Source organism: Neopsephotus bourkii, unplaced genomic scaffold (assembly GCF_033783945.1).
Source record: "Neopsephotus bourkii isolate Nb327-2 ecotype Australia unplaced genomic scaffold, CSIRO-AGI_Nbou_v1 NB_1820, whole genome shotgun sequence".
Classification (NCBI taxonomy): domain Eukaryota; kingdom Metazoa; phylum Chordata; class Aves; order Psittaciformes; family Psittacidae; genus Neopsephotus; species Neopsephotus bourkii.
In genome coordinates this window covers 8,379,432-8,402,127 of record NW_026902293.1, presented here as the reverse complement: position 1 = coordinate 8,402,127, position 22,696 = coordinate 8,379,432, and the positions used below count along the sequence as shown (strand labels likewise).

Sequence of the window (22,696 nt, the reverse complement as noted above, 5' to 3'; positions counted from 1 at the left end):
AAGGTCCTTTCCAACCCTAACCATTCTATGATTCTATGATTCTATTTTAAGCTCTGCTTTTGACTGAATATGTACTCTCATTTTTCCCCCACTCTGTTCTTTGTTCAGGCTAATTCTCCTTTGGTTTCTGTTGTTAAACGGACTGAGAGTGATTAAAATGTGCCAGTTCCTCTTGTACAGAACAATTAGTTGGAATTGCTGAAAGACAATTGAATAAATATGTAGGTAGAGGAATAAATATGTATGGTCATTATCATTTCCAGATCCTTTGCTTCTCAAAAAATGCTAGAAGCAGTCATAGAGGTACTTGGTGATACTCATAGCTTAATAACAGCTGTTAACATAGGGACTGAAGCAGCGTTCCTGTCTTCAAGCCCTGTCTCCCTTGGTCTTATATAATTGTCCAATAGATGAATAAGGGAACAGCATCCACAGCATGGCCACTTTCCAGAGAATACAGAATATTACAGGACATTATCACAAACTTGAGTTGAAATCCCCACCTGCAATTTGCTACAGAAAAGACTTTCTCCCAGCATTGGGGAAATTTTTAAATAAAACTTTTAAGAAACTCTGCATCTATATGCAGTGTTTAACATTGCTGCTGGTCTATCTGCTGTAAAGAATTTTAGTTTGCTTTGTCCTCACTTGCATTTTTCACCTGTGTATTTTTTCATTCTCCTGCGTTTTGTCTCCCTTTTGTGTCTATGTGTTGTGGGTTGTTGCCATGAAAAAACCGAACCCAAGTTGCAAGAGTGCTATGGGTGATAAAAATACTGAAGTAGGCACTTGTTGTTGCATTTGGCTTATGTTTGACTGAATGTTTTCTTAAACATTTAGATTTTAGTTCAGCATAGCAGTACTGATGTTAATTTGGAAGGCGAAGCGGGGAACACACCTATAACTGTAGCATGTTACAAGGATAATCCTGAAGCATTGACACTCCTGGTAGGTATAGCTGTCCATCATCTTTTATTGTCTGTTTCCCTTGATGCAGTGTTACTCTGTGTCTGTGATCTGTCTGTTCAGTGGAGGAAGGTTAATCACGGACCTAGTATTCAAGTTACCTTGCATAGGATACTAAGAAACTTTACTCTTTTAACAGCATATTTATCTGCGTATATATATATCACAGAAATATATCTGAATGGCAAACTTAAGAAAAACTTAACTGATTTTGAAGGTCATGAGAACACAAAATGAATCACATATATGTATAGATGTATGGATATAACATGCAAAAAAGTTTGTATATAAGCTTCAGAATGCATATATAACATAAAAAAAAGAGCTACCCAGGAGAATATATCTGTAATAATATGTTAATTAGTCAGAATCTTCTCTATGTCATTAAGCCATATCCAAGCATTATTTTTCAGATCGAAAATGGAGGGAAAATATGTAAACCGAACAAAACAGGATGCATGCCTATCCATGCAGCTGCATTTTCAGGTGCAAAAACGTGTATGGAAATTCTATTAAAAAAAGGTAAATTATGTTGCTCCCAAGCAGTCAGTAAGAGCCGTAATTTATAGTAGTATTACTGATTTAGTGCTTTAATTCTCAAAGAGCTATGAAAACACTTATAACAGTGATTTAACTTAGAAAAAGTTAATGCAATTATTCCTATGGGCTTGTGACTTTCGTAACATTGCAGCAGCAGCTTAGCTGCTTTCCTAAATGCATGTCCATCCAGTGTTCAATGATAGATGTGAAAGGTTCATATTTTGAGGGGGAAGAATATTATTCTACAGTTAATGTGCTTATTTTTAAAGCCTTTATTTTCTTCTGTTATCTCATTCTTGCTTAAAAAAAAATCATTTATTTTCATCTCTCAGGTGAAGAATTGGGTCACTCTGCTAAAACCCACATCAATTTTACCAATAATGGAAAGTGCAGTCCACTTCATTTGGCAGTTCAAAGTGGGGACCTTGAAATGATTAAAATGTGCATTGAATTTGGAGCCCAAATCGATCTAAAGCAGGTAAAACCTAGATTGGAGAAAAATATAATTTTGATAAGACCTAGGTATTTCTGCATCTCTGAGTGGTATGAAAAAAAGATGAACAGATAATTATTGCTTGTTGTCTACTTCAATGCAAAACCTAGGGAGCAGCAAAGGAAAACAAGACTCTGGTTCAGATCAGGCAAAATGCCAGGTTTCATTACACAGGTTGCATAGGATGTTGTATGAAAAGTTTTTATAGGTTCAAAGTGCATTTGGGCTGATCCATAAAACAAAAGTCAACCCTCAGCTACAAGCTCAGGCGTGTTACATCCCAACTAGAAGGAAGTGCAGCAGGAGGGCCAGGAGACCTCCTTGGATGGATAAGGAGCTGCTCAGGAAAATTCGAAGAAAAAAAGAGGCTTATAAAAGGTGGAAGCAAGGACAGGCGGCCTGGGAAGAATACAGGGATGTTGTCCGGGAAGCTAGGGACCAGGTTAGGAAAGCTAAGGCCCAGTTAGAATTAAACTTGGCTAGGGATGTGAAAGATAACAGGAAGGGATTCTGTAGGTACATAGCGAATAAAAGACAGGCTATGAACAATGTAGGCCGCCTCTGGAAGCTATCGGGAGAAACGGCTATCCTGGATTTGGAGAAGGCTGAGGTTCTTAATGACATCTTTGCCTTGGCCTTCACTGGCAAAGGCTCTGACCACACCACCCAAGTCTTGGCAGGCAGACACAGGGACTATGAGAATGAAGACCCTATGCCCACTGTAGGAGAAGATCTGGTTCGAGATCATCTTGAGAACCTGAATGTACACAAGTCCATGGGACCTGGTGAAATCCATCCGAGGGTCCTGAAGGAGCTGGCGAATGAAGTTGCTAAGCCACTGTCCATCATATTTGAAAAATCGTTGCAGTCGGGTGGAGTTCCAAACAACTGGAAAAAGGGAAATATAACCCCCATTTTCAAGAAGGGGAAAATGGATGACCCAGGGAATTATAGACCACTCAGTCTCATCTCTGTGCCTGGCAAAATCTTGGAGGAGATTCTCCTGGAAGGCATGCTAAGGCACATGAAAATCAACCAGGTGGTTGGTGACAGCCAGCATGGCTTCACTAAGGGGAAATCCTGCCTGACCAATTTGGTGGCCTTCTGTGATGGGCCTATGGAACTGAGGACAGGGTTACAGCAGTTGATGTCATCTACCTGGACTTGTGCAAAGTGTTCGACCCTGTCCCACACGACATCGTTGTCTCTAAATTGGAGAGACATCAATTTGATGAATGGACCACTCAGTGGATAAAGAACTGGCTGGACAGCTGCACACAAAGAGTTGCAGTCAATGGATCAATGTCCAGCTGGAGACCAGTAACGTGTGGTGTCCCTCAGGGATCAGTGTTGGGACTGGTCTTGTTTAACATCTTCATCGCTGACATGGACAGTGGGATTGAGTGCGCCCTCATCAAGTTTGCTGATGACACCAAGCTGTGTGGTTCAGTTGATACGCTGGAGGGAAGGAATGTCATCCAGAGGGACCTTGACACGCTTGTGAGGTGGGCTGATGCCAAACTTATCAAGTTTAACCATGCCAAGTGCAAGGTCCTACACCTGGGTGAGAGCAATCCAGGCACAGCTACAGGTTGGGCAGAGAAGAGATTCAGAGCAGCCCTGTGGAGAAGGACTTGGGGGTGCTGGTCAATGAGAAAATGAACATGAGCCAGCTTCAGTGTGCGCTTGCAGCCCAGAAAGCCAACCGTATCCTGGGCTGCATCAAAAGGAGCGTGACCAGCAGGTCAAAGGAAGTGATCCTGCCCCTCTACTTCACTCTCGTGAGACCTCAGTTGGGGTATTGTGTACAGTTCTGGTCTCCTCAACATATAAAGGACATGGAACTGTTGGAACAAGTCCAGAGGAGGGCCACGAGGACAATCAGGGGACTGGAGCACCTCCCATATGAAGAGAGGCTGAGAAAGTTGGGGCTGTTCAGCCTGAAGAAGAGAAGGCTGCGTGGAGATCTCATAGCAGCCTTCCAGTATCTGAAGGGGGGCTATAGGGATGCTGGGGATGGACTATTTCATTAGGGACCTTAGTGATAGGACAAGGGGTAATGGGTTCAGACTTAAACAGGGGAAGTTTAGGTTGGATATAAGGAATAATTTTTTTCCTGTTAGGGTGGTGAGGCACTGGAATGGGTTGCCCAGATGTGAATGCTCCATCCCTGGCAGTGTTCAAGACCAGGCTGAACAGAGCCGTGGGTAGCATGGTTTAGTGTGAGGTGTCCCTGCCCATGGCAGGGGGGTTGGAACTAGGTCCTTTCCAGCCCTAACTATTCTGTGATTCTATGATTCATACACAGAGGGAGTCTGGAAGAGCACTCTGGAGAATGATACATCCTTCTTCACAAACTCTTCTTTACTTTTCAACTGCTATTATTCCTTCCCAGAAATGGGATCTTCAGTCCGATTCCTCTCATCATTCGTGTGCATCCTCAGCCTTCCCTGGCCTTTACAGTTTCTTCTTTGTAAGGAAGCACAAATTCATGATAATACTGCTGCTACTGTGGTACTGTTAGTGTATTGGCCCGGATTTAGGATAAATAAACATTTTGAAAATATCTATCATTAGTCAAATTGTTTTCAGGGCCAAAAGCAGATCATGACAGTGAAGATGGCTAAATATGATTTTGCCTTCTATTGGTTTGATTCTGTGAACACAGATTTTGAGCAGATAATTTATGCTGTTGATTTTGTAATGGGTAAAACTGTTTTGAGAATGCTCATTCTACAATGCAGGCATTGTGGAAAAGCCAATTCCAGTGCATTCACTGAAATTTTGCTGTTCTAAAAAGGAGAAAGTCAAAACCCTCAGGTTTTGTATCAAAACTAGTTTGTACCATTTAGCTAATTGAAATCGTGTTTTGGCAAATATGGTTCTAATAATTTATTTATTGTTTAATTTTATGACTGTCTAGCTTTTAATAGTTTAATATCATATTAGACCAAGTTATTTTTAACCTGAAAAAAAAAATATTTAAGAATGACTTCTAAGAAGGATTCCATTTAAGGAAGTCATAAACATTTTAAAATAACACGTTTTCTTTATTACATACATTTTTTTGATTATTCATTTTTACTGATCTTCCTGTGCTTTGCTGTAGTTTTCCTTTGTTTCATCTTTCATATTAAAGGTCGTGGTGTGCGTGTTTATTAATTCAACTACAAAAGATTGCTAGGAGTGTAATTACCTCATATCTTAAAATCTTTTCAGAGTTCCACTGCTTCAGTTACAGACTAAAGTTTCATTACTTGCATAGAAATTCAGGCATTTGGGAATTATGACTCCTGGGCTATATCACTAGAGTGTTTAATAGATTGGAGGTTAGGTGTTTGGGATTTAAATACTTAAGTTTTTTTTTATTTTCCATTTACAGAATGAAAAATGCACAGCACTTCATTTTGCTGCCACTCAAGGAGCAACTGAGATTGTAAAGTTAATGATGTCATCCTATGCTGGTGAAGAATCCATTATTGATGCTGTGGATGGGAATAAGGAAACTCTGCTTCACAGGTAGGACGCTACCAGTCTGCCAGACTTCACTATAAATTGTGACCCATGATATTATTAGTTATTCTCAGCATCCAATTATATGTTACATAGTATACTTTGGAACATCCTCTCACATGGGGGATAGCTTTAGTACAATATGAAAGAGTCAGTAATTTGGTCAGAATCTTAAAGATTTTAGTGTTGATATCAAAATCAGAACAGTTCAAGTTACTTGGGAACCATGTCAAGGAATGGTCACTAACAGTTTGTATTAAAAATTTACTCCACTAAAATAGTAGGTGAACAAGTTAATGGAATTTTTAACAGCTTCTGAGGTAGTGGAGCAAATGCCCTCATGTAATGTGGTTACATTCTCCAGAAAATAAATAAAGAATGATATAAACAGTTTAAAAACTTTTTTTTTTTTTTTACCCCCAAATACATGACTTTTATGCCAGTAGTAGTCATAGTCTGGTATATATATACACATAGTCATATACCCTATGACTGTAAAGTTGCAGATGGCATTTGAATATGTAATGATCCTCTAGACTTCTGTTTTTCACAGTCCATTTGAAAACAGAGCACTAGACTGTGCAAAAATGTCCTCAGTCTTCTGCAGTGGAAAGGCACTTAGTTAAATGTGCTGACTACCAACTCTATGGAATATAGTATATTTCCCCATCTATATATTTTTGCAAGAAAGTGATGTCTCACTGCATTTAAGTGTAATAATTTTACAGTGTTATTTTGTGTGCCGTTTTACAATACGAAATGATTGGTATAAAGTCAGAGACAGTGGAGATGATTGTTCTTTGAACACAGTATAAGGTGGAATGATTTGAAGATAATTGAAGAAATTACATGGGGAGTGTGTTGTAAAGTTAAGGTAAGTTTTGGGTGCAGTTGGAAATGCTACTGTGATAGAACAAGACTGAAGACAAACTGCTAACAGAATGCCGAAGAAAATGTTACAGACACAACACTACTTAATAGATAACTGGCTGTCATGTCCATGAAAATGATTGTCCTTGGAAAAAGCTTGAGAAAAGAATGACATTCTTTTAATCCCTGTGTCTGTGAAACAGGGCAAAAAATTATCAAGAATAATCAGAAAAGTAGAAAGTCACCCAAATTTCTCAGAATATAAATAAATTCAATAGGAATATTAACTTATTGAGAAGTGGGGGAGCAGTGCAGCATAGGCAGGACTTAATCCTTTCACAGACTTACTGTTATGTTTCCCTTTAAATGTTTTATAAAATAACTTTGTTTTCTCTTCAGTCACCTTGGAATTTTGAGAGTGTGTGAAGCATTCAGTATTTATTCCTGGCTGGTAGAGGGGTCTGCTACAGATAATGGAGGGATCTCTACTTGTTTGGAACCACAACATGATTTTTAAAATGCATTTTTTGAGTAATCAGTTCTAACTATAATACACCCAAAATTATTACTTCTTATAGTGCTAAGGGAACTGTTATCTTTGAGATACATCACAACCTTGGAAGCTTCCTTCTATGTTGCTTATTGAATCAAAATATTTAATAGAGATCTGACATAAAAAAAACATTTAGACTGCTATAACTGAGCTATACTTCCTACTTTGACCATTTTTTCCCTGTAATATATTATTCAGTGTCTTATTGTAGAATAAAATCTGAGATTTTTTTATGTGTATAGACAGCTTTAAAATTCTTTCAATAAATAATTGTCACCACGATTTATATCAATATATTATATTTTTGCATATTTTTTCAAGTAAACTTGCCCTCCACAGTCAGAATACATGTTTAGCTATTGCCATTTTAACCCCATTCCAGCATTATTACACAAAATGTATAGGAAGTTATTTTTGAAGACTGGGTCAGTGAAATGGATTGAAGCTGTAGATCTGCCTGGAACAAACAGAGTCTGAAGTTTACGGAATTCCGTATTGACATTGTGTGGTACAGCAAAAGATCTGACATATGAAATGGCTGGATTTGTTAAAAAACTGGTAAAATACCTGTTGACCCACCAATGAGGTCTTTGTTTCCCACAGTGTGTTTTCATTGTATTAGCTGAACAGAACTTAGTTTAAAAATTAACTGCATGATGAAAACCAAATCAACTTATTTAAATGAATTAGGTAATAAAGGTAACTCACTGTCTTTTAGTTTCAAATGGATTTCTTTGAAAATATTAGAAAATGCACAAATGGAGAAGAATGCTGCCTTTTGGCTGGAAACTTCATTGTCCCTTCTAATGTTACTGTGTTTTTGCATTTTTCCCTACAGGACAGCATTGTTTGATCATTATGAACTGGCAGAGTATTTGATTTCAATGGTAAATATTTAATCAATTAACATGTTTATAGAGATTATTGCTAGCTATTACTACAGGTCTGCATAGAGAAATTCATAAAGGAAAATATGTTCTCAGGTATAGGTTATTTAGATATATATAATTTCATAATGCATAATTGACACTTGCAATACAATGGTAGTTGTGGCTCCTTATTAACGTTCTACAGTTGCAGAGGATTAAAAACTTGCATCTTTTATTGCCATCTTACTTATTCAGAAAGGTTTAATAAACATCTTTTATCAAATATGACAATATCTGGTTTAGTCATCGTCACTTTTAGGATATGAAATGCAAATATATGCTAATTATGTATTGAATTTCATCTGATTTTCCCAGCAACAAATCCTTTCTTTAAGGTATGCAAAAAGATTTAAGGATTAATATGTAGAAAGATTTAAAGGTTGTCCTGGGATCATATAGCCATCTATTGAAGTTTGCGCATGATCTCGAAATAATTTTTACTCTGTGTAGTTTGGTTGTATTTCACCACTGAATAATTATGAGGGAGAAAGAAGAAATGTAACCAGGAATGCTACTGGCTATGATCCATGTGTCCATTTGTAGCAAGTAAGCTACGACTTATAATCATTATATACCCCAATCTGCTAAGGAGATTTTCTGAAGTTATTAGACTTTCATTTTATTTATATTTAGGAATTTTTACTTTATTTCATGATAATTACATTAAGCCAAATTCCCTTCTACATACAGTTCTGGTTTTCTCAGAAGCTCCATTGTAGGGATTGTATTTAGTCAGAACTAGATATTATGCTTATTTTTAATTGAAATGTGAAATGGTGAGGTTTGATGGCTTCAACTTGTCTGACAAAACAACCTCTCTGAAGACATTATTAGCTGAGAAATACAGGCACAAGCATAAGGTATCACCTGTGCTGTGGTGTACATGAGAGTGATAAAGAAAAGCAGAGTAATGTTACTACTGAAAAGGAATAGCAAATTCCAGTTCAGAATGGCTTTCTGGTTTTAATAAAAAACAGCATTCATTTATTTTATATATAAAATATCCACTTTTCATGCACATCAGCTTTGAATGATTACTTCCTTTATCTTAACTTTGGTTCTTGTTGTGTCTGAAAATAAAAGCCTTTGCAAACAGATACAGTGTTACATCTAGCTCTTCTAGACAGAAACGATTATCTATGGTAAGCAGAATTGTCCAGGTACACTATGAATGCTATTTATGTTTAAATTACACCAATTTTTTGTAAGTTATAGGTCAGTGTGCTACACAAGAAAAAGCAGAGAATCAAACTCTACAGATAATATTTTGCAAAACCTTATAGCTTTAAAGAAATGCTACTTACAAATTGGTTTGCACATTGAGCATTTTAAGCTCAATGACTTGGGCAATAATGTCAAAAGTGGCCATTGTCACATTTGACAGGTGCACAGTATCTGATTTGTGCATGCGAAGGTGATTAAAGACTATGTTATTAACTGGAAATTGCAGCCCTGTATTCACTGAAATGAATGAGCCCCTTGGCTAAAAAAGGTCTTTGCTTCTTTGATGAATAAGAACGTTTTTAAGAGGTTGTCTGACCCTGTAGAAAGGTAACTGGGGAAAGGGTCCTCCATGTGTTACTCTCAAACATTTCATCAGCATACATTGGAAGCTTCCTGTTCTCTGTGGCAAAGTAATCACTGTACATTTATTAAATGTTTCTTATTACTACATTACAGGTTTTACCATGCTAGAAAGTAAATATTGCTCTTGATTATGATTAATTCCCCAATTATGACTGGACCCAAAGGTGATTAAAGTTAATGGAAAAACCCCCATTGTTTTTTTTTTTTCTTTTAATGATCTTTGGGTGCTATCTGAAATAAAATATGGGGGTTTGTGTACTTTTGTCAATTCATCAAGTTTGACTTGCAACTCAATACCTAGAAATACATATCTAAGTAATCATAAAATAAGCATATCTCATTCATGCATTTACTTGTATCATCATACTGCCTTATTGGTGTGATTTTTTTTGATAGATATTTTTATGTTCATAGTATTTTACTGGTATGATCATAATGATATTGTGACCACAGTGACGATCCTGTCGTGACAGTATGCACCCTGTGCAAAAACAGAACAACAAAACTGAGCTTTTGCTGGAATATCACATTCCAGTCCTTGTGCTTCCTCTAATGAGAGAGGTCACGTCAAAAAAACTTGAGTTTGGAGAATAAAAATGTGTCTTCTGTTGATACAGCTACTTTGTAGTCAAAATTAATTTGGCTTATACAGTTTATGATGAAGAATAGAAAAGGAAGATAGATCAAGCTATACAGATTAAGATATACTAACCTCTGAATGCATTATTTGTTGAACAGTTTTCATAAAACGTAGAGGTTCAGAAGGGTCTTGTTCTGGTAATTAATAGGTAGGCCACATCATTCAAAATGACTGCAATTTTTGTATTTTTCCAGAGCTTCAATCCCGATATTTTCAAGTTAGAATTATATATTTTGAGCATTTAAATGTATGGAAAGGCATCTTAAGAAAAGATCATGAGTTGTGATAAACTTGAAATTCTTTATTGCAGGGGGCTAATATTGATAGTGTTGACATAGAAGGTCGATCCCCACTTCTGTTGGCCACTTCCTGTGCATCATGGAAAATTGTGAATTTACTGCTCTCAAAAGGTAAAAAGGAACATACACATACAATACACTTCATTTGAGCAGGGTTCACACATGTTAAAACTGTGTCTAACTTTCCTCTCAATTTCAATTCAGTACTTCAGCATACAGTCCAGGAGCAGCTGAGCTAAACAGCTGCACGGTGCTGGTATCCCCCGAGATAAAGGAAGAATTAGTGTGATGATTTCACCCTTTTTAATACAGAGTGAATAGGCTGTAGAAAAATGTGTATGCCATATGTCATGCTTCTCCATATGTCAAGGTAGAGATGGCACTGGCACTCCATCTCTACATTCCTTACAGTTCACAAAGTAAGCAGAACTGTGGAATAAATACACCACATATAGTCATGTTTTATAGCAACAATCAATCTTTAAATGTTAAAGTGCATATTTCAAGCATTACCTGTGGTTTTATATAATCACAATCACCTTGAAAATGTTTGAGCTGTCTTTCAATGACTATACTTCTGGTGGAAGCTAGTTATTGTTACTATATTTTTATCTTGTTAATAGTAATAAAACTGATTTGTTTATAAGCCTTGTAATGAGTTTTGAAGCTGTAACAGAATTAAAACTTCATTAAAAAGATTAGGAGACATGGTCATCTGCATCTTTAAATTACCTTGTGGTTTGTGGATGCCCAATATCTCTGAATATAAGGGCTGTACATAAATCTTAGTTCTATGGTAAAATACAAAATAGATATACACATAAGATAACTATGAAATCTGTGTGTCAGTGTGGGGTGTGTTTAAATGTAATTCTGTGTTATAATGCTGGCTTGAATAATTGTTACTTAATAGATTTATAAACACATTTGTTCAGCGTTTGTTCCTTTCTCTTAAATGTCATCAGTTAGTGTCAGGAGCCAGCAGTTTTGAAGTTGCTGGTATTTATTTCCATATTTATCTAGGAGCAAATGTATCATTAAAAGATCATCTTGGTCGGAATTTCTTGCATTTGACGGTATTGCAGCCTGGAGGATTACAGCATCTAAATGAGAAATTTCTGCAGGTACAGTAAGCATCATTTTATCTCTTTCTGCTGCCTTTACTAGAAAATGTAAAGACAAAAAGCAACTACAATTTCTTTTGGAGTGTTTGTAAAAGTTTGTGGTGTTTTTTAAATTGCCCGGTGTCACAGAAAATAGTTTGCAGAGGTACGTATCTCTAATGAAAACATTTCGACGCCAATAATACAGTTTTCTTATTGCCAGGCAAAGGAATAACAATCTCATAAATTATTTTGCTGTTGGGGATTGAATAGCTCAAGAGGTAGGCAATAAAATATAGAACTTCTCACTTCTATTTTCCCAGCTTGCATGCAGTAAAGCTAGGGGATGTGCTCATTAGTATTCAGTCAAAGACTCTAGGACTGAAATAGTTTACAGCATGTTCTGCAGGAGCTTTCCGTAGACTGCACTGTAATGAAATCTTGGATTTAGTTTTAGAAAGGATTTCAAACATGGATTTATTTGAAACATGCTGAGGTGAAGCACTCACATTGCTAGAGCTGAAGCTCACTGGAAAGAATAAATTTGCTAGCCTCCAGAGCTCCAGAAACAACCTTTTAAATGTGGATCAAGTATAACTGATTGTACAACATCTGCTGAAATCTGTAAACAACTTTGATTAGTAATGCAGAAAGGATTTAACCTCCCTTTTCAGCAGATGTAGAGAATTAGTTTTAAACCAGAGTGACAATTTTGAGTTGTCTGCATTGACTTTCCAATTATTGATCATACTAAAAATTCAGACAAAGGAGTGGAGCAAACTTGGGGCAGAGATTGTTAGTTGCTGTACGAAAGGCTATACATAGGATAGTGTTTTGCAAGGTACGGAGCAAAACCAGGGAAATAAAGATGAGAAAGAGAAATGTGGGAAATAAAATTACACTGTAAACCAGTGAACTGATGTTTTTTGACAGCCAGAAGTTTCACTACTGAATGCAAACTACAGACCACGCTTGCATTCTGTACAAGCCTTTTGCTGACAGCATTGAGTATTATGGTTGAATGGCAGTAAAGAAGAGTCTCCTGCATTACACTTGTGCTGTGGATGGGTTGCAATGAGGGTTGCAAAGTGGAAAACTGCTGTGTTCTTCAGAGTAGTTGTTTGAAAAAATGGTGACCCACAAATCAGGAGAAATTAAATGCTCATTGTTGCTAAATCTACTTTTCCTAAAGTTTCTTTTTTTTAGATACCACTTTTAAGTATTGTTGCTATTGTTACAATCTATTAGAAGCTGTGCAGCATAAATTATATAAATATAATTCTGTGCTTTTGGGTTTTTTTGGGGGTTAACAGATGGAACACATTAAAAATCTTGTAGTGGATGAAGATAATGAAGGATGCACTCCACTGCATTATGCATGCAGACAAGGTGTGGCCCTCTCTGTAAATAATTTACTCAGCCTCAATGTTTCCATATACTCTAAGAGCAGAGACAAGAAGTCACCATTGCACTTTGCTGCCAGGTTAGTACTGCAGTCTAGGCAACGGAATCAATGCCATTTTTTCCTCTGTATTTTTTTACATTAATTTCTATGTTTATCTTTCAAAGCTATGGGCGTATCAATACATGTCAGCGACTTATAAGAGATATGAAAGACACAAGACTTTTGAATGAAGGTGATAAGAAAGGGATGACTCCTCTTCATTTGGCAGCCCAGAATGGTCATGAGAAGGTAGTTCAGTTTCTTCTGAAGAGAGGGGCCCTGTTTCTCTGGTAAGTATATTAATTTCTATTCATTAAAGCAAAAAAGAATCATCACCCTATATTTTATGCCCATTTTCTGGGAAGATATATAAATATAAATGCAATATATAGAAATATTTAATATATTAGTATGCAGAAATACAAATATACAATATAAGAGCATATTTATAAAATAATTTATAAAACAGCTTATTGTGCCTTGCTGACACACAGAATCAGGGCTAGCTATAAAGCAAAGCTTCTAATGCTAGGGAAACTGAGGTTTCTTTAAATCAAATCGAGAAGAATATTGAAACTTTTGATGGAAAAAATATTAGTTTTGAAATATTATCACGTTAGCATCACTTACAGGCCTGAATAGGGGTTCTTAGGGTTAGTGTATCACAAGTAACTTGCCTTGCACTCCAAGTCCTGATTTCATATCAGTAGTCCTCAGATCATTGACAGCTCCACAAAAGCTTCCAGGGTCATACCTGTAAAGCCAGGAGCTGAAGCTACCAAAAATTTAGAGTCCTGTTTTAAAGGTACAGCCTAGAGCTTCAGCTTATAAGTCCTGTGCTTCCAGGTCCACTTCAGCTCCAACCTGGAGCTAGGGGCCTAAGCATTCTGAGAAAATACCTAACAGGCCTGTCATATATGCATTGCATGCATTGTTTGTGACTGCAGAGGTCTCACTAAATGGACTACTGTCAAACCCTTTATTTGCCCAGTGTTCTTAGCTGGACTAGTACACCTTAGAAGGTTAGAGATGATTGTATACATATATATATGAGTATATATATATGTGTATGTATTTAGGCTTCATTTAGGAGGCAATTACATTTACTTAAAATTGATAAAAAGTTTTCCTTTTATAATTTCTAATTTTATACTGCCACATATAAGTGATTATAAAGGCTGGACAGCCCTGCACCATGCTGCCTTTGGAGGATACACTCGCACAATGCAGATCATTTTGGATACTAATGTGAAGTGTACTGACAGAGTGGATGAGGAAGGGGTATGTTTTCACATGGCATTATTTGTTTCTTGTCTGCTATTACTTCTAGAGCAAATGTCAATGGTATGCTGTTAGCAGTTTTCCACTGTGCATTGCATGTGTAATATTTCATTTCCTCTGGCATATTTAAAGTCTATCTGTTTCACCACTGTTAAAGCTTATTTCTTAGATTAATATATAATTGCTGAAATTGTTATTCAGTTGTTAGAAATGGGAGTCAAAAGACAAAGCAAATAGCCTAATGGAAAACATAAAATACTGAGAATGTTAGACACATCCCTCTTGCCTGCTTTACAATACAAGAGTATTTTAACAATCTAGTACAAATGTTGGTAACATAAATTTGAAGAGCTTATACAGATTTAGAAAAAAAGTCCAGTATAGCTATAGCTTGTTTGAACAGGTCGCTTGAAATCCATGTGTTCTGCACAGCAATGTCCAACAGATACAGCTCTTGGAAGTCTGGACAAATGTAGTGTCTTTGGGTCCACAGAATCCATTTCCTGGACTGGAGACCTCTTCTAGGGACCTGCCTGACAGTTCTGTATCAGAAAACATAGGGGGATCATTTTAAGGAACTGTTCAGTTTCCAACATAGAAAGTGCTGCTAATTTCTCTCAGAATTGGTGTTGGAAACATTTAGACTTACTAGATTAGGAACAGATCTTGCCAGGAAGTTAATGAGAAGCCAATGCTTAGTTCTTAATGTCCTTCAGAAAAATCTGGGAATGCTTTCAAAAGTCGTCTTCCCTGAGACTTGGTTCCTAAAACACTCATTACCTTACTTTTATAGAAAATACCAAAGGAAAAAAAAATGTTGCCCTTATAAAACGGTGCTTGCAGGTTTGATTTTATGAGCACATCTGGATATAGTTGGATGCTTCTCTTCCTGATTTTCAAATGTTGGTGTTCTCTGCCTGTAGATGACATAATTTTTTACCTATCTATGACTTGCAGTTTATTAGTTATAGAAATAAAAGGTATTAATGAATTGGCTTTTCTTACCCACAGCTGAGTTTCTTCTTCAGATTTAGCACTGCTGTATATGTAGATGTAGCATAAATATAATATCTATAATCTCCGTCAGAATTTCTTTAACAATATTCTACTTTTTAATGTTGCTAGTAAAGGTATTCAGAACTTGCAACTGAGAACAGTACGTGGCTCTTCAGTGTGGGAAAGAACTGAAATACATATTTTATTTTTTTTAATGATTCCCATTGATGCATTGCTGTACTACTTTCCTGTGCAGAATACAGCTTTGCATCTGGCTGCAAGAGAAGGACACGCAAAAGCAGTAAGGTTACTTCTTGACTATGGTGCAAAAATTCTGTTCAACAAAGCACTAGCTTCTTTTTTCCATGAAGCAATACACAATAGGAGAAAAGATGTAGTGTCTGCTGTAATTTTGCACAAAAGGTAAGATATCCACAAAATGCTTTTTGAATTTCTGTTGTTTTATTTTGTTTTTAACTGAGATAAGTTTCTGAAGACCTGTAGTTTAATAAGTACATATTTTAAAACTCCAGAGACTATATAGTCTAGTGAGAGCATATAAAAAATGGCATAATTGTAATGGACGTCAGATATGTGGCATGTTGTTTTTCATATTAGACTGAGTATTCATAATCTGTTAAAAAAAAACCCAAGCAAAATAAACCAGTATGTAGAAGTCACAAATAAATAATCTTTCCTGTGTCTTCCCTCTTATGTACATAAATTTGGCCTTTCACAAAATGCTTCAATACATAAAATTTTAATCAAAATGTGAGTATGTGTGATACCAAAATTGTTGGTTTAAATGTTGCAAATACTTTTAAAAATAGCCCCACTTCAGGAATAAAAGTGTTGCACCATTGCCTAATGATCGCATCTCTTGGTAACAGTTGCAGGAACACTGCCAGTATTTTACTTCATTTGTTATTACTCACCTGATTTTATAATCCAAGATTCCAGTTTTAGTTCAAGGTTCATATTTTTTAGAAGGTCTTAGCATAGTTGAAACATCTCTGTTTAACTAATAACAGAATTAAACATAGTCATCCTTAGAGAAGCATCCAGAATGTTACACAATTACTCCCCAAACGGCTGATTTTCCAATTAATGGTACGCAAACTTGTTACATATTGTGATTTGCAAGATACTATCATAAATAAAAGTCAAATACTCTAAAAGTAGATGAATTGAAATAGAAGCAACTAATTCATTTTCCGTTATCTTAACTCATTTTTGCAGATGGGAAGAAGCTGTTGTGACATTCTCTCACTATTCTAGCGCCAATAAGTGTCCTTTGCTAGAAATGGTTGAGTATCTTCCTGATTCATTTAAAGTGAGTTTTCTGCACATATTAAAGAAATTACTACACAAAACCCCCTTAGTTACATTGCATCACTTTCCATTCTTTTTTTAATGCTGTCCTCACTCACATGTGTTATTGTAAAATAGAAACACTATGCATTCACAAGTTGATTTAACTGTGTTTTAGTGACAATTTTAGTTTGTTCAGTTTAATTTCTTTAATATTAGGAAGGCTCTCAGTTTCCTGAGGTCAATGGAGTTATAAGAATATGAAAGTATAGAACTAATGAAAGTCAGAAGTCAACTGGGTTCAAAATGATTTGAGATATTTTTACTTTTTGAGCTCTTAAATGATGCTACAGAAACGCTTTTTATTAAAGTAGCAAGTGACTTGGTATGTATATATTAATAAACATTTCACATTTGACACTTGTAAAATAGCATGTAGTCTTGTAAACTTCATAGTTTCATTATTTAACTCCTACATGGATGTTTATGTCTTCAAAACATACACCATAAAATCTGACTGAATCATCACTTCTGTATATTTGATTGCTGTATTTGAAGGTCATTTTCTTCAGGTAGAAACATATTCTTTCTTATGAACATTATCTGTATCACCTTAATTCACTTTTCTGTTCATCTGCGAAGCTGGTTTTGGACAACTGCATAATTGAATCTTCAGAGGAAAAGACAAGTCGAGACTTCTATGTAAGTGAATGAAAAAAATTATGAAGACAGTGCATTTTATGGTCTTAGGTTGGAATATGCCACAATATGTCTGGCTGCATGTTAGCAGCGGTATATTATCTGGATAATAATAAAGTTAGAAAATCATCAGCTTGGCTTTTAGCTACTAATACTGGACTAGACTAAAAGTCTTCTTAAATATTTTCTGTTGTTACAGCTATAGTTCTGTACTTGGTAAATTGAAATCAGTCAGTATTTTAACTTGATTTATGAATAATTCAGTAGTTATTCACCAATAACTGTATTTGAATCTTTGCTTTTAATATATATTTGGCAAAAAGCTCCTCAGTATTAGGATAACTTTTAAAAATAACTTCATCGCATATTAGCAATCTTCAGCTATGAGTCTCTTTTTGATTCTCAACAAGCCACTGATTTAATTCTCTTTGTCAACTCTGTGACACTGAAATTAACACATTTTTTACTTGAAAGTTTAGGAAGCACTCAGTATGTGTAGTTTAGTAGTTGTGTCAAGTTCATATGAAGAGGCACACTTGTAGGTTAATACAAGATCTTAACAGAAAATGCATGTGACTGATCTGAATTTGTCTTCTGGTCTGTAAATGGCTTTGAAGCTCAATTTCTGTAATCTTCATGCTTATGCATTTTAACAACATTAAACGTGAGCAATCTGTAGTTTTTACCTTTGCTGTGTTAATTCTTAAAATCAAGCTGAGTATCAGACGTTGTGGATATTTCAAAATAACAGTGATTGATAGAAGACATAAGATCTATTTATGCATATCGAAAGCATGTCTATCATAAGTAGTACAATTGTCATCAATAATTCAGTCATGTTTCTTTTTTTTGTAAATTCTTGACTAAAATCTTTAGTAGATTGCTTTCACTCTATAGCTATGTTACCTTTGAAACCGTATTGTCAACCTTATCAATGATCACATTGAATTGTGTCTGCGTTAGTAATAGAAAACATGCAAATTTTCTACTACTCTACATTTTTTTATATTGTGTTATCAAAGTCATATAACTTTTAAATACAAGCTTTTCTTCAAAGTCAACAGTAAAACAAATTGCAGTTATGAGAATGACCTTTTTAAACTAATAATTTAAGGAGAACTTCTTATTTTACAATTCAAAATGGGTGTTTAATCATCTTACAGGCACAGATATGTACCTTGATGGCACGTGCTCACTGGCAAACTAACTAGCAATCATTATACATCAATGTTCTAATTACTTTGACTCAATATGACTTTTTTGTTTCTAAAATTAAACACATTAGCTCAGTCTTAGATGATCAGTTTCATTTAAATGCTGGTATGTGTTTATTTTTCAGATTGAATATAACTTCCGATATCTTCAGTGTCCCTTGACACTTAACAAGAAACTAAAGGATGATGAAGACATTTTCTATGAACCACTTACCACTTTAAATGTAAGTTCTGTATTTTACTCTGACATAATTCCATGCTTTCGTGTTCTAGATAAAATCAAGAGGTTTGAATTTTTCATAATAATACTTCTCTAAAGCTCATAACTCTCTATGTTTAAAGTATATTGGACTGAAATATGGGCAAAAGTTCTTACAGTCTAAGTTAAAAATAACATTTTTTTAGGTTTACATAAAAATTCTTAGTTTATTTAAACAACTGTGAATGTTTCAAGAGAACATGCTATACATGCAGATAATAATACATTAAAGGAAACCATACTCCAGTCATTGTAGTGAACATCTACTGGAATGTAAGGCATTGAAAAACCTGACAAAACTTGTTTTTTCACATGCTAATTGCGAAATACTTTCTGTGCTTAAAACAAACATAGCCAGTCTGTCCTCTCATTCTTTGTCAGAAAATGTTTCCAGAACAGAATTTCTGGTTTAATTTGATCACTTTTGGGGCTTCCCATTAACAATTTGACTTGGTATACTGTCTAATAATAAATAGACATTTTCTCATTAAATGTATCTAGAAAAGCTTGGTAATCTCAGAATTGTAATTGGCAATAGTCTGTACAACTTTTTGAAGCTCTAAGTAGACTAACAGAGCAGCAGGAAAGAAGCTGGATGCCTCAGCAGACAGAGAAGGCAAAATAGTAATATCTTGGGGCCAGTGTGCATAAACAAATGAACTTTTCAATATCTTACAGACATTTTAATTTTCATTAGGCTAATATTCAAGGAAAGAAGGTGATTTACCCAGTTTTGTAAGGACTTTTACTTAGTTATCTAGATGAGATAAGCTTGATCCTTCTGCTTTCTTGTTTTGTAGGCCATGGTACGTCACAATCGCATGGAGCTGCTCAGTCATCCCGTGTGTAAAGAATATTTGCTTATGAAATGGTAGGTGTATTTTAATGTATATAAATACCACGTTGCATGTCAGGATGAAGGTTATTGTGCCTGGAAGTTATTTACTAAGATGTACATATCTATAGCATTAACTGAAATGAATATCTTTTCCTTATAAACTCTCATGAGCATAATTGCTGATGACTATAATATAAAATGTAGCTTAACATTTAGTAATTATTCTTGCATATTTAGAGCAAAGATTACCACTATTGGTGTTTCCAATTTATTACATAAATGTATAGGAGGATTGATGACTTAAAAAGAAAGGAACAGTATTTCAGGAAGGCAAATACACTTCTGTCCACATAAAGCTTAATAAATACATTCATCACAAAAGGACATTTTGAGAAATGTTTATTTCTTCATCTTGAAAACATTGTTGGCTGTTACATTTGAATGCATGCTCTTCTAAACTTACAAAGTGTCGTAACTTTACCGTTCTCACTTTCAAGGATGGCCTATGGGTTTCGAGCACATCTAATGAATTTAGGCATATATTCTCTCGGTCTCATCCCACTGACTCTTCTGGTCACTCACATACAGCCAGGAAGACCTTTGAATGGAACAGATATCTATGAAGCAAGGCCATTAGAATACGAGGTACTGAGTTTTCTTGCTAGCTACAATATGGTTAGACTTTTTGTTGCAAAAAGGTATGATTATTTAAATAATTTCTAGAATTATGATTTATCAACTCTAAGGAATAGTCTTTACAGGTGGCAACTTCTGTGGGTAATTTTCAGTTCTTATTACTTATTTTTGGTCTTTTCTGAAAATTTTTCATCTGGTACATGGTTACTTCAGTGTCTTCCCTAATATGAATCTTTCTGTAATGTGGAAGAAAAAGGATTAACATGTACTTAATTTTGAAGAGACAGAATCCAGTGGATTCTTTAGTTTCCTATGTCCATTTAATTTTCAACCCAAATAACTGGGTATTGCACATTTAAAATTTGACCTAGAAAGAGCAGTCATTAATAAAGCGCTTTTGAGTATTCAAATATATCTTTCTTTGCCCATATTATGTATTACTTTCCCTTGTTGGCCCAGTATTTTTCTTCACTAAGCTCATAAAGTGTGAGACTAAGACAGAAAGATTTCTGCCAGTCTGTATATAGGTACCTCATGTACAACAGTAGTGACCAGTGTAACAGCAGAAATCAGTCATACATGGATGGAAAACTCTCTGAAAGATTTTTAAGTATAATGGTTGTTTTCTATAATCCCTATTCATAAATGTAAAAGAATAAAAATAGAAAAAAATGTGTTGTGCCAGAATTCAATGATATACCCCTATTTTGGAATTACAGTATCTCAAAGTGAAAAACTTGCTTAGGTAGCGAAGTCACACTGTGGTAAGTGTGGCTCTTCTCTGGTAATTTATGAATATTGATCTTGTTCATGATATGCATAGGACAGAAATGATGCTTTAGTTGGGATCTTAAGGAAAGCAAGCAAGGATGAATCGTGTCTCAGGATAAAACTGCCCTCCATATATACTATGGGGCTGCTAAGAGACAAAGCTCAAACTTTTTTTCAGAAGCTAGAACTGGAATAATTGGGACAGCATAATGAACCAAAGAAGGTAGACTTGTCAGTTCCACCGCTCCAGGACAATGGGGTTTTAGAAAAAAAATGTATTGGTGTGACTAGTGTATGTCCTTTTTTCATAAGGGTTTCTTTACTGCAGTTAAAGTAAGCAGTATTCTCTTTTTTAAGAAGACTGTATTGCCCCAAAGCTTAGACTTCCAGAGAAGGAACTGGAAGTTCTGCTGTTTGTTGAACCTGTGAGTAAAACTCTTACATACACTCCTGTGTTCATGTGAATAGTTAGGGTTGGAAAGGGCCTTAAGATCATCTAGTTCCAACCCCCCTGCCATGGGCAGGGAAACCTCACAATAAACCATGACACCCAAGGCTCTGTCCAACCTGGTCTTGAACACCGCCAGGGATAGAGCATTCACAGCTTCTGTGGGCTACCCATTCCAGTGCCTCACCACCCTTACAATAAAGAACTTCTTCCTTATATCCAATTTAAACTTCCCTTGTTTGAGTTTTAACTCATTACCCCTTGTCCTATCATTACAGCCCCTAGTGAAGAGTCCCTTTCCAGCATCCTTGTAGGCCCCCTTCAGATACTGGAAGGCTGCTATGAGGTCTCCATGTAGCCTTCTCTTCTCCAGGCTGAACAGCCAACCTGCCAGTTCTTTATCCACCAAGTGGTCCACGTATCAAATTGATGTCTCTCCAATTTAGAGACAAGGATGTTGTGTGGGACAGTGTCAAGCGCTTTGCACAAGTCCAGGTAGATGACATCAACTGCCCTACCCCTGTTCATCAGTTCCAAAGGCCCATCACATAAGGTCACCAAATTGGTCAGGCAGGATTTGCCCTCAGTGAAGCCGTGCTGTCACCACGCACCTTATTATCATGTGCCTTATCATGCCTTCCAGGAGAATCTGCTCCAAGATTTTGCCAGGCACAGAGTGAGACTGAGTGGTCTGTAGTTCCCTGAGTCATCCATTTTCCCCTTCTTGAAAATGGGAGTTATATTTCCCTTTTTTCAGTCATCAGGAGCTTCACCTGACTGCCATGATTTTTCAAATATGATGGACAGTGGCTTAGCAACTTCATTTGCCAGCTCCTTCAGGACCCTCGGATGGACTTCATCAGGTCCCATGGACTTGTGTACGTTCAGGTTCTCAAGATGGTCTCAAACCAGATCCTCTCCTACAGTGGGCCCAGGGTCTTCATTCTCATAGTCCTTGTGTCTGCCTTCCAAGACTTGGGTGGTGTGGTCAGAGCCTTTGCCAGTGAAGACCAAGGCAAAGATGTCATTAAGAACCTCAGCCTTCTCCAAATCCAGGATAGCCATTTCTCTCAATAGCTTCCGGAAGGGGCCTATGTTGTCCCTAGTCTGTCTAGTTGGAAGTGGGTGTCCTGTCTTTCAATGAGTAGAGAAGTGGTGAACTGAACAGGATCGGTGAAGGTGCTGGCTGAGCGTCTAGAGCAACATCAGTGTATATGAAATGTCATGCACTGGAGGAGACAATGTCCTAATCACCTAACAATTGGAATGGAGTGTGCAGAAACTGTTTATCATGGAAATGCTCAAA

General features: G+C 36.2%; 1 protein-coding gene across 2 annotated transcripts in view; it reads left to right on the top strand.

The window, feature by feature from the left end:
- Positions 1-22,696, top strand: part of TRPA1 (transient receptor potential cation channel subfamily A member 1) — a 36,177-nt gene that overhangs the window by 5,770 nt on the left and 7,711 nt on the right. For both annotated transcript variants that reach the window (XM_061342979.1, XM_061342980.1), the window contains exons 4-19: positions 841-948; positions 1,380-1,488; positions 1,839-1,984; positions 5,382-5,518; positions 7,774-7,822; positions 10,402-10,501; positions 11,414-11,514; positions 12,807-12,976; positions 13,063-13,227; positions 14,104-14,218; positions 15,471-15,637; positions 16,454-16,547; positions 17,168-17,227; positions 18,564-18,662; positions 19,498-19,568; positions 20,033-20,180. In XM_061342979.1, the coding sequence (XP_061198963.1) occupies positions 841-948; positions 1,380-1,488; positions 1,839-1,984; positions 5,382-5,518; positions 7,774-7,822; positions 10,402-10,501; positions 11,414-11,514; positions 12,807-12,976; positions 13,063-13,227; positions 14,104-14,218; positions 15,471-15,637; positions 16,454-16,547; positions 17,168-17,227; positions 18,564-18,662; positions 19,498-19,568; positions 20,033-20,180 (1,839 nt within the window). The remainder of the gene's footprint in view (positions 1-840; positions 949-1,379; positions 1,489-1,838; positions 1,985-5,381; positions 5,519-7,773; positions 7,823-10,401; positions 10,502-11,413; positions 11,515-12,806; positions 12,977-13,062; positions 13,228-14,103; positions 14,219-15,470; positions 15,638-16,453; positions 16,548-17,167; positions 17,228-18,563; positions 18,663-19,497; positions 19,569-20,032; positions 20,181-22,696) is intronic.